General features: G+C 37.8%; 1 protein-coding gene across 1 annotated transcript; it reads left to right on the top strand.

Annotated features, from left to right (window-relative positions):
* The first annotated feature begins 2,547 nt into the window (after positions 1-2,547).
* On the top strand, positions 2,548-8,358 carry LOC137219892 (apolipoprotein R-like). The gene is made up of 4 exons (XM_067729133.1): positions 2,548-2,672; positions 5,920-6,090; positions 7,204-7,379; positions 7,971-8,358. Exons 1-4 carry the CDS (start codon positions 2,588-2,590, stop codon positions 8,106-8,108), a joined length of 570 nt encoding a protein of 189 aa, XP_067585234.1. The 5' UTR covers positions 2,548-2,587; the 3' UTR covers positions 8,109-8,358.
* The last annotated feature ends 4,127 nt before the right edge of the window (positions 8,359-12,485 follow it).

Below are 12,485 nucleotides of genomic sequence, written 5' to 3'. Positions count from 1 at the left end.
TTCTAGTATTCCTTTATGATTATACCCTGAACCTGGTCCTTAGCATGATTAGCCTCCCAGCTACCTGAGATAACGGTTTCTTTAAATAGTAACTAGTAGCTTTCACACTTGGATTTGAATTGTGATTGATTGTGTTGAGCTCTCACTTTCAGGCCTGTATCAATGGTACTCAACTGTCCCTTGCAAAATCCTAATAATTGCTATTTTTATTACACTTCTCAAATGTCAGAGATATTGCACAGCCAATGCATCTCCTTCCATCTACATGCCATGAGAGTTTACCAGGTAAAAATGTTTTTTGTTGCAAGGATACAGCAAGCCAGGACTATCAATATTTCATGAATCACCAGAGATGGAGTCTTGATGGTCAGTTGGCTGAAGAATGATCCAATTCTAGAATCCCATTCTTAGAGTTTGCTTCCTAGATGCATTAGTGGTACAAACTGTCTTCAGTCAGCTTCTTCAGAAGGCATTCAGATGCATGTGAATTTTTGATGCTGTGATCTTCAGCAAAAACAAAAAGAAAAAACAACTCTAGGGGAATAAAGCAGCAGGATACGGAGAGAAAGGAGCTGATCAAGGACTGTTCTCAGGTTAAGTGGAGAATCACCTGATCCATGGTGGCTCTAGAGAGTAGATTGCACCACAGCTTTGTCCAGCCTTGAGGCAAGGAGTCATAGCTTTTGTATTCCAATATCAGTCGGCATTCGTTGCTCCTGGGGGACAGGGTATAACTTCCTAGATACATCAGGATGGGGTGTTTCTTGCCATTCCAGCACATTCTCTGGAGGAGGTCACAGGTCCAAGCCATTAACTGCAGCACCAGCAGCAACTGGAGGGTAAGACTACTATTGAGTAAAGGCCAACAATGCTGATTTACTCCCAAATGGTTGGTTCAGTGTTCTGAAGGAAAACCATTATTGGCCAGTAAGTGGAAATTATTTTGGTATAAAGAAAAAATCTTGAATTTATAAGCAGTCTTGGGTTCAGAATTTGGCTTAGCTGCTCATTATCTGAAATGTTTGGAGGCAGTTTACTTAATCTATTTGAACCTGTTTCCTCATCTATGCAAAGAGGAAGGTAAGAACCAGGTCACAGGTTTTTCTGAGGATCAGTTATGATAACTTAGGTAAAGTTCTGGTATATGACGTGCTTAAAGATTAAAAGCAGCTCAGCAAAACTTTCTGGTTAATCATTAAATTGCTTTATTGTGGCTCCTCTTTCTAAAGGCAGCAGCCATTTAGTAGGTTTCCTATTTTTTTCTTTCTATCTAGGAAGTTGAAATTTAATTTTGTTTTCTTTAGTATGCCAAAGGTGTTCACTCAGCTATATTTGGTAATGCTTCTCATTTATTTTTGAGAAGTAGGCATTTTGGCTATTATTGATATGTAGAGTCACTCCAGGTCAGCTGAGTAGTGAAGCTCATTAGGACAGTTCCCAGAACTTAGTCTTCTCTTTTGTTTAGCCAACTATCTTCATCTCCTCTAGGAACAGTAATCCACAGTTGGTGGGCAAAGTATAGAATCCACGTTAGTAGTTTCTTCTGGCCCACTAAAGGAGACAAAATTTAGGAAATGATCTGGATGAATAGACAGGCAGTCCCAGATGGTTAGGAGAAATCTTAGTCTTGGGGGTTAATAATCCATGAAAAATAACACATGTGCCTTCCATCCACTTGTCTTTTTGTGCTTAGAGACAAAATTTGGGGCTTCACTCAGATCCAGCATCATTCAGATATTCTGAGAGTCATAATAAATCTTCCTTTCTTCTTAACTCATCATCCTCAACAATTTAACTTTCTGTGCATGCTTTTTCTGTGCTACAAACACAGGCTAAAATAGTTTCTACACTAGAATATCTTCCTAGAGTGAATTATTTGCTTTTTTATGTGCATTAGAAGACCCAGGAAATAGGGAAAAGAAGTTCCTACTGAAGTATTGTGAGAATAATTATTGTCTGGGCAAGATCTTTAGTATTTTCACACTGAGAGACATTTTACTCTGTTCTGGCTAGACTGTGGGCTATCTAGGGAGAAACACAATTTTCTAGACTTTTAAAAAACCTATTTATCTGTGAGCAATTCATACCCCTGATTAACGAAACCACTCCCTGGACAGGGACTGCTTCTCAGACATCTTATCTTCCCTCATGCTATGGCTTCTACCTCCTGAGGAGACAACTGTGCATCAGACACTGTGCATCATGAGCTGAAGTCCTTGCACCATGTGTTCTTGTTTACTCAGAGAACATCATGTATATAAATCCAGAAAGGATTCATCATGTTCTGTATCTGAACTGCAAGAAAGTCTTGGGGTTACAATAGTAAATACATACAGAATTCCTGAGGCCTCCAGATGCTTCTGCCCAAGAAGGAGGCTTCTGAGCTTGTCCCTGTCAGAGCTATGCCAAGCACCTGGCCTTCTAGTCACTCCCCCAATCCCTCCCCTTTACTGACACATAGCTGGGCTTTGTCAAGGCTGCTTTTCTTTGCTTAGGCACCATTTCAACTGATGCTTACTTTTCCTCATCTTGATCCAAGGTGTCTGAGAACAGCTGAGTGCCACTGTGGCCCCTCTGAGACTGTGCCATGGCCACCAATTTGTCTTGCATTTTCCCAGCACTGCATTTTTTTGGGGTCTTGGTGCTATTGCTGTGCCCTTCCTGCTTGTGTGGTGAGTACAGAGGTTATGGGAAAAGGGGGTATTTTCTCTAACATATGTAGAAAAATACCCAATTAAGAATTAATCAAATACAGTGAAATGCAGGGAGATCAGCTCGGTGCTTTGTGACCACCTAGAGGGATGGGATAGGGAGGGTGGGAGGGAGACGCAAGAGGGAGGAGATATGGGGATTATGTATATGTATAGCTGATTCACTTTGTTATAAAGCAGAAACTAACTCACCATTGTAAAGCAATTATACTCCAATAAAGATGTAAAAAAACAAAAACAAAACAAATTCAGTGAAATGATGGTATATCATAATCTTTTTGAGAGAGTGCAATGAACTATATTAATAAGAAATAAAATTTAAGTATAAAAGAAGTTGTTCCAATTCAGATAGAGGATTTTATAGTGTCTAGAATAACAAAGTGTTGAAATGCAAAAATTCTTGTGAGGCTGCTTTAGCAAGGAATAATCTTTAATTTTTAAATCAATTTCTTGAATTTAAATGCTCTAAAATGCTTAATACAGATTACTTTCCAAATAGGTTAATTATACCATCTACAATCTTAGTTATTGCTTAATTTTTAAAAATTCCATCCATAAACAAAAATATTTTCTGTTATTACAAATACGGAGTAAATTTTCTAGAGTAAAAATATAGAGTACTTCATGAATTCTAAACCATTATATAAAAGTAAGGCATGGTTATTGAAATGTAAGAAAATCTTTAGCAATGAATGAGAAGCCAAAGCATTTGAGAGAACTTACCAGAACTGAAGACCTGTCACTATGAAAATTAATTTATTTTTACAGAATTTAGATGGAAATGTCCTCTAAGCAAAGTGATGTTTTACTCTTTTGTTAGCTAACATTTTATCTAGGAGAATTAATTTTCATAATAAATTTAAAATATTTATGAATTTGTTCCCTGAAACAGCTGTCATGGCATAAAAATGGGAGATTTGGGATAGCTTAGAGGGAATATTCTGAGCTGAAAATAATGGCTGAATGCTCTTATGCGAGCTAGCTTACTGATTTAGAAATGTGGAAGCCATGTTTTCTTCCTCACTGAGACTGGTAAGGGGGAAAGCATGGGTTAATTAAGGAATATCTATATTTGAAAGATGATTTTTCATATCAGATGCATGAACATTATTGAGGGACAGTATTAATTTAGGTTATAGTATCAGTACAGGATAAAGAACTTTATGCTTGGGGGTTTTCCGTCCTCCAACTTCATCTCTAAGTTCCCCTCTTCTAGAGACTGAGGTAGTAGAGGAAAGCCTTATCAAATTTGTCAACAAGTCTTTCAATTATTTTTTCATGTTTCTGTTTCCCTTTTCCTTTCTCTTCTGTTCCCTCAAATCTTCCCATTACCCATGACCCTGACTCTCTGAAATGGCATTAATGTCTGCCAACTCTGATGTAAATCTCCCTTTCTGATTTGCCTCCCCTCTCTCACAGTAATGACCTTCTGAGGCCAGAGACTTCGCCATTGCCTCAATATCCATCTGCCTCTCACATCTTGTCAACTACTTACCTTCTATCCGTCCTTCAGGGTATCTCCAACTTATTCCTGGATGCCTTCCCTGGATACTCTGGTGCCCAGTTCTGTCACCACCTTCTCCTACAGAACTAATTTCCTGTTCTAATCCTCTGGCACAAGTGTGACTAGTGTTGTGGTAGAACTATTTGTATGGTTAAATCTTATGTTTTAAAGTACACTGCAAGAAAAGCCCAGTACAGAACTGCATATATGTGCTTACTTAGAAAAACTAAGAGCCATTTTTATATTTTTATGGAGGTGCTTAATCTGAGGTTTAAGAAAGGCTGTATGGAAGCTGTTGATTTATACACAGATGAATTTATTTTCCTCACAACTAAAACAGAACTTACTTGGAGTTACCGTTACTATGCTTTCTGAACCCTCCAGAGTTGAAGTTTTGGGAGGAGCACAGGTAAGGGAAACAAGAACCTGAGCTGGCTCTTGGCCTCATGGGTATTTAAAGCTTATTCTCTCTTGTGAGTTTTTTTCTTTTTTTTAAATTGGTCCTTCATCATCACTGAGGATCTTCTAAGTGCAATTTGCAGTTCAGAGTCTGGCTGATCCAGGGAGCCACCTCTGATTCTGGTTGTTCATTTCCTATTTCCTATCTCCTAGGTATCATCTGGTGACTTCTAGAGTTATTTTGTTTTTACAGAGGGCTTCCTCCCACCTCAGGAGACCCTTTTGGACTGGCCTGAGGACAATTCCACCATGACTGTCTTTCTCATGCAGCCCATTTCTAATCTACTTGAAGTGCTAACTCAGCCTTGCTTCTGATAATGTCAGGAGTCCAGGCCAACCTCAAAGCAGCAGAGATCTGTTCTTCAGTCTCACCTTAGAGCCTTAGAGTGCCTGTCACTAGACGGCCCATCCTTTGCCTTTTAGATTTCTCAGACAGGAGCTGGACACTAGTTCGCTGTGACTAATGTCCCCCCAGCCTGAAAGGAGCCACATTAGGTTTTCTCAGTGATCTCCTGAGGGTCCTTCTCTCAATGTGAAGCATAAATTCTCTCACACATTAGCCTCACCTGGGACTACAGGTGGTGTTCACAGGATATCGAAAGCTTTATAGAAATACTTCCCCAACTATTATTCTTAAAATAATTTAAATTTCTGACCTGTCTTAAATTCCTGACATTGTCTTTAAGTGAGGGAGGTAAGAGTTTTCTAACTGGTTTCTGAGCTACTTGCTTAATCAAATATGGAGCATTGCTAGACTTTGCAAGTCACAGGAGAGTATTGTTCTTCAGCCCAGACTTTCATTTTATGGCCTTTAAGCATCCACTGATGCCGTAGAAAGTGAAAGTCCAATGATCAGTACCGAGAGCAGAATTCCAGAAAGTGACAGTGGACTTTGTACTAACACAAACCTGAGTTGAATCCTCAATTTGATTCATGTTACTGGTATTTACTAGCTGTGACCTTGTACGGTTGTGTTTCCTTTTCTCTAATGTGGGTCTGATGCTCATACGGCATCAGAGAGTTAGCATGAGGATTAAATGGTATAACATATATAGATGATTAACACAGTGTCTAGCAAGTGGTTAAGAACTCAATAAATCATTCCTAGTGATTTTAAGTAAATGAAACATACCTCAGCAGTATAATTTAATGACTTTGTTCTATAAAATGGGAAGAGTCCATCACTCTGAATAGTTAATTAAACTCTAGCTCATTCTCTTCGACCCTTCTCTTTTGCCATTCAAGACTGCGACATGTTTCCTAGCATTGCCCATGGATCCTATGAAGATGTGAGTCCAATTTTTTCCTTTACTACTGTGGTGCAGTATAAATGTGATGAAGGATATATTCTGGTTGGAGAAGAAAAAATCACCTGCAGAAATTCACATTGGTCATCTCTAGCTCCTCAGTGTAAAGGTAACTCCACTTTACTGATGGCCCTTGCTAAGATGGTAGGACTACCATGCAAGTTCTGACAGTATGGTTTCTCCCCAGCGAGAGGCAGCACTTAGAAATTTGTATGTATGTATGTATGTATTTATTCATTTCCTGTATTTAATACTTGGATGTGGTACTGTGCTGTTTAAAAAATATGTGCGGTATTAAAAAATATTTGTCTCAAAAATATTCTTCTATGTTATCTTCCAGAGCTTTGTGCTTTACCTTTCACATTGATATCCCCAGCCCACTTGGAATTCCTACGGGTTTATAGTGTAAAGTAGCGGTCAAAATTTGTTTTTCTCCAATGAGTAGTCAATGAACCCAGCACCACATTAAATGGATCGTAGTTTTCACACTGCTCTACAGTACTACCTTTATCAATATTCAAGAGTTAGAGATAATAATTTTTAATTTAAGAGAATAGTGAGGATTCAGCAAAATTTTAGTGAATTCCTGTGAAAGTTAGAATGAGGACTCATGGAAAAATCCCAAACGTCCTTGAAGTATCTGGTATCTCCATTAGTACCTGGTGCATGTCATCACCTCCTCATAGAAAAGCTGACTTGATATGAGACCAAGATTAGGTGTGCATTTTTTTTTTTCTTACCACACGGCTAACAGCAACTCAAGTGTCTAATTTCCCACCATTGTCTCCATTTAATACAGGAAGATACTAAGGGCATAAGAATAGAAATTACATACTTAAGATGCTGAAAAGAGTCAGGTTTTGACATACAGTAGTTTTTAAAACTCAGATTTTAGACCACAATACCTAGGTTTATATCATAATCATGTCACCTAAAAGCTACGCAACCATAGACAAGTCACATAAATTGTCTTTACCTAATTTTTCTCTCCAGCAAAGTGTAGATAATAATAGTGTTTTATGTTGGTGATAGCTATACATTAACATTAATATTGTTGTTATTAATTTTATTGTTATAATAATACAATAAACGTAGTTAAAGAACAACTCTCAGACTGCAGGCAAAATTTACTATCAGTGTTTCTCACCCCCCAGTATTCTTTCCTATTGTAAAATCTTATTCTGAGAATCACAAAATGATCAAAATCGTGTTTGCATTACAGCTCTATGTCTGAAACCAGAGATAAAAGATGGAACTTTGTCTCTGGACAAGTATAAGTATGTTGAGTCTGAAACTGTCACTGTCCAGTGTGACTCTGGCTATAGTGTGGTCGGCTCTCCGAGTATCATCTGCTCAGAGAACAGAACCTGGTACCCAGAAGTGCCCAAGTGTGAGTGGGTAAGTGGCAGACACTTCGGGGTATTCTATCACATTGTAAAAATTGTAACCTGCTCCAGAGCACTGTTCCAGCCAACACTGATGAGATCTGACTTTTATTGGGACTCATTTCTGAGTTGTTTAAATCAATTTCAGAATCAGCACTTTTACTCTCAAAGCACATGTTGAGCTCTTAAAGCAAGTTCTAATTCTCTTATTTTATAGCAAGAAAGACCAAGCCCCTAGATAGGAAGGTTCCATAGATATAGGCAACCTGGCTCCCAGCTCTACATTTTCTATTACAGTAAGTGCTATGCTTTTGCATAGACATCAGATCCATCCCTTCAGCTGACCCTGAAGAAGTTCCCCGGGTATCTTCTGCAGTGCTGTTCCTTCTCTGCTTAGTTTCATTGCTGCCTTAGAGCAATGCTGGTCTCGATCTTAGGGCAAATACTCTGCTGAGATGCACAAAGTATCTTCTGATTTCTTGCATCAGTCCTAAGGAGGGTCTTGATACTCCAATTTTATTGTCATCAATAGGCATCCTGAAGTAATCTTATACCTTCACAGTTTGGAGAGAAGCCTCTCAAACCATCCTTTTATCTCTTTTAGGAAGTTCTCTCGGGCTGTGAACAAGTACTCGCAGGCAGGAAACTCATGCAGTGTCTCCCAAATCCAGAGGATGTAAAAATGGCCCTGGAGGTGTATAAACTGTCTCTGGAGATTGAAAGATTGGAGCTACAGACTTGAAGTGGAGCACCAGTTAAAAATCAGTACATCTATTTCCCCTCTCTTCCCCTTAAAAACAGAGAATTAGGTACGTTTCCCCTATTAGCAACTCTACTGGTCCTTAAGTGCTATTATTTACTGAAAAAATACCTGTGTTAGAAGAATCTTTGAAATTTTTGACGCCACTGCTAATGTGGAACTATTGGTGGTTTATATCCTATCTCATTTTAAGCTTCTGCTTCCTTAGGTTTGGTGGAATGGCAAAAATAAATAATCACCTGTCAAAAATGCAGTGTCTTTGTTTTCACTTTGATTCCCTTGGAATGAGAAATTAGGGCCCTATATCAATCACTTCCTGATGCTTCTCAAATTAATGCCTCTTTTCTATTTTCATACTGGAGCCTTGTCTGAGATGTATTTACACTACATCTTCACTTCCTACTCACCCTTCAGTGCCCAGGTCAAATATTACGTCTTCCTCCGTCTTTTCCTTTCTCTTTCTATTGATTACCAATATTTTCTCTGGAACAACTTCTCAGTTCCTCTTTATATTTAAGGTATATTTGGTTTTGCTTGACATACACTCCATCCAATAATAACCAGCTTGGATGCCTTTGAAAGCCTGTGTGAAACCCAAGTATTCTTCTTGAGCATGTCCAAGTCTTCCCATCCAGTGTGATCACTCTTTTCTTTAATACTTCAACTAAAATAGCTTTAGTGTCTCTTTTAGGACAGATTCTCCAGAAGCAGACCCTGAGAAGAGAATTTGTGTGAAAGTAATTTATTAAGGAACTTCTCCAAGTTCTCAAAGGAGAAATGGGAAAAGGAGTAGGGTAAGCAGGATGGGACAGGGAAGGCACATAGTAGGGTGACCAGGCAAAGTCGAAGGAGGGTGGCTTAACCTTGACCCAGAAGGGAACCCTGGACTATAAGTTTGTGTACATTTTGTCCCAATTCCAGGTAAAGGAACTGGGCTTTCATTCTGCTGTACCAGTCAGTTATTGGTGAAGGGACACCCTGTGGGCACATGAGCCCCCAGGGCATCCAACTCTTTCTGTGTGACTACAAAGCTGACTTGCAGCCTGAGGGGAGTCCTCCCAAAAGAGTGGAAGTATAACCCTAAGAAACCAGAGTACACAGAAGCCTGCAGAGTAGAGCACAGAAATGGTAAAAAGGTCTGAGGGCCTGGGTAGAGCTTTCAATGCTTATCCCACACGTGTTATTCTTATATCTCTGGATATTCTGGGGAGCCTTATAATTTCTTATGGTCACCTCTTCTTCCATTTTTTTGCCTCCCCAAATGTCATTCTCACTCATGCTTACTTAGCTACTATGGCTGGCCTCTGGTTCTTCACTGCATCTTGATCAATTATAGAGAACATCACCTCTTTTCTTTGATTTCTTCAAAATAGCAGTCACATAAGAAAGTTGCATAGCAGACTTTTACTAACACTCTTGAGTTAACAGAGGGATGTCTGGCTGGCTGCACAAGACTGGACTTTCACATCGAATGTTACATAACTGTGATCTTAAAAGACGATTGCCTTTCCCTGCCACCAGGAACCTCTTCTAGCTGACTTTCTCAGCATGACCCTGCCAGCCTCCAGAATTTTCTGGTCTGATGTTTTCCCTCCTCCAATCACTCCTTATCACACTTCATCTGTTCTTGCTATCACTGCCTCGGAAACCCATTTCTTTTTACTTTATTAGGGAAAGCATTTTAGCAATCTGTCTTTCCCTAGTTTCAGGGATTTCATATCCAAAAATCTATGAATGTACTTAGGTAAACAAAGGACTATCCATTCCAGGTCTGGGCGCCAAGCTGTAGAGAAGATTCAGAGGCATCTCTGAAACCTGAGTCTCATATTTCCTCCCCTGCCAGTCTCCATCCAGGGCAGTGTGGAGACCTTTCCACACTGATGTGAATTATGCCACAATCTTTTCATGTGTTAATTCTAAATTAATTACACATAATTATAATTAAAGAAGTAATATATGTGCAGGAAAACAAGAATTCAAATCTTACAAAGGGATTTACAAATAATAAAAGATTCTTCTCTCTTCTGCCTCATGTGATATGAACTCATATCACATGACTTTTTATCTCTAAACATATATTTTGATTTCCTGCTACAAAATTGATCAATCTAGCGTCGACTTTCCCTCTCTTCTCTCTCTCCATTGGTCAGTCTCATTTAATTTTATATATTTTTAGTGATTACTTATCTTTAAGGCTTTAAATAATGTACTTAAACCTCTATTATTTATGCAACTTTATTTTTAATAATTTAATATTTTATTAAAGTATTACAAGCAAATAATTAAAAAGTCAAATAATCCAAAAAAAACCTTTTAATGAAAACCCTAAGATTCTGATCCACTCAATTCCACCCTTTGGTCTCTTTCCCCCAAAATAACCATTTTCAACTCCTTTAGCTCTGTGTTACGATGTTTATCTACATATTTCCAAATAATATTCTTATTATACTTATGTTTATTATTTTTAAACATTATGTATTGACTGATTAAGCAAATCTTGATCTTTGCTAAGCCAAGGTAAGCTTAACAGTGATCTGTGAATATATTGCTTTACAGCTCTTTAATTTTTAAGGCATTAATAATTTATCTTGTTTTCTTGTTTAGTTTTCTATGTTTCTATTGCTGATTCTTGCTACATGCTCCAAAAGATCTGTCATAGTCTAGCAATCTATTTCTAATGCTCAGACATGTCAGATGCTGTTTTAATTCCACATGCTTCTCCACCATCACTCCTGGATATTTTCTTCCCAGGCTCTCTTTTCAGTGATTCTGAAATAAATAGTTTACTTTTAAATCTTAGGTCTTCTCTTTGCTGTTCTCTTTATTACTTTGATTCCAAGTCTTTGTTCTGGTGTATTTCCTCATTTTTGTTGGAACAGATCCTTCAGAAGGTGCCTGGGAAGTAAATTTTTGAGTCCTTACATGTTTAACTTTTTTTTTCTACTCTCATAGTTAATTGATAGATTGTTTGCATGTAGAAGTTTGTGTTCTCAGAATGTTGAAGGCATTTTTCCACTGCCATGTGCCTTCCATTTCTGCTATGGAAGAATTCACGGTATTCCAGTTCTTGTTACAGTGTTGTTGATTTTTATCTTCTCTCTCTCTCTCTCTCTGGGAGATATTAGTATCTTCTCTTTATCCCTGTGGCCTTGCTGTAATATGTTTTTCATACATTAACTTGGGTACTTGTTGGGAATTTTTGACCTGTAAACACATAACCTTTAGGTCAGGGAAAAATTTTAGAAGTTTTTTCTGTTATTTTCTGTTTTCATTTTATTTTGTCTTATCCCTCCACCCCACCCACCTCAGAACTTCCTTTAGTAAAATATTGTTTTAACCTTTTTTTTTTTCTGTCCTACTTCCCATATCTTGTTTTTTGCAGCCTACTTTTGGGAAGATTTTCCTGACTTTGTATTTTAAGATTTTTATTGAAGACTAAAATCTATCACATTTTAATTTCCAGTAACTTGCTCTTGTTCTCTACATGTTCTTTTAATGTATTATTCTGTTCTTTCATCATAAATTCAATATCATTTTTTCTGTCTCTGAAAATACTAATTATAGGTGGAGTTTGGGGGACATTCCTTTCTCTCTATTCATACAAAAGAGTGGGACCCTTAAATATTGATTGATATCTCTGCATGTTGAGTGAGGCTTCTCTACTGGTGAACTTCTTTGTAGCATGGTGGGCAGCAAGAAGGTTTAACTATTTGTATGTTTGTTTTATTTTTAAATGGGACATGTATCTATCGGTCTTTTCTTAGGAGATGTTCAATGCCTTCTGAGAAGATTTCTGTAATCCCTTCCTTACTGATTTATCGACCTTAGTCTTTTCTCTTGAGTTTCTAACACTTATATGTACTACTATGTAAAATGAAGAAACGTGTGCTTCTAAGTTTATGTTCAACTTCACTGTCCTTTCCACCTGTCAACCTCTATCAACATACTATTATTTTTATATTGCATCATTTATAGCCCTTTGATTCTATTGAGTATCTCTGACCACTACCCACTGAAGGTAGAACTAACCTCTGTCATATATTGTACTTACCATTTCATTTGTGGGCTTTGTTCACATTAAGTGTTCAAAAATCATTTCATAAAAGGATGTTTAAATTCCATGAGCTAAGATTTAGTACAAAAGATCAATTTTTAAAACTCTCTGCTGAATGGAATTTTTTCTATGGGGCCAAGTACAAAAACAAGTGATCTGTTCATTTTCTGGGTTTATCACAAGACCCCAGGGCCATGAAAAGGGCCAAGAATAGCCAAGATAATCTTGAAACAGAACAAAGCTGGAGAACTAATATTATTAGAGTCTTCAAGAAAGATGGATTATAAAGGTGTATTAATTAAGAC

The sequence above is a fragment of the Pseudorca crassidens genome, chromosome 2 (genome assembly GCF_039906515.1).
Source record: "Pseudorca crassidens isolate mPseCra1 chromosome 2, mPseCra1.hap1, whole genome shotgun sequence".
Lineage (NCBI taxonomy): Eukaryota > Metazoa > Chordata > Mammalia > Artiodactyla > Delphinidae > Pseudorca > Pseudorca crassidens.
Note: the sequence above shows the minus strand (reverse complement) of the source record. Positions and strands in the feature narration are given on the sequence as shown.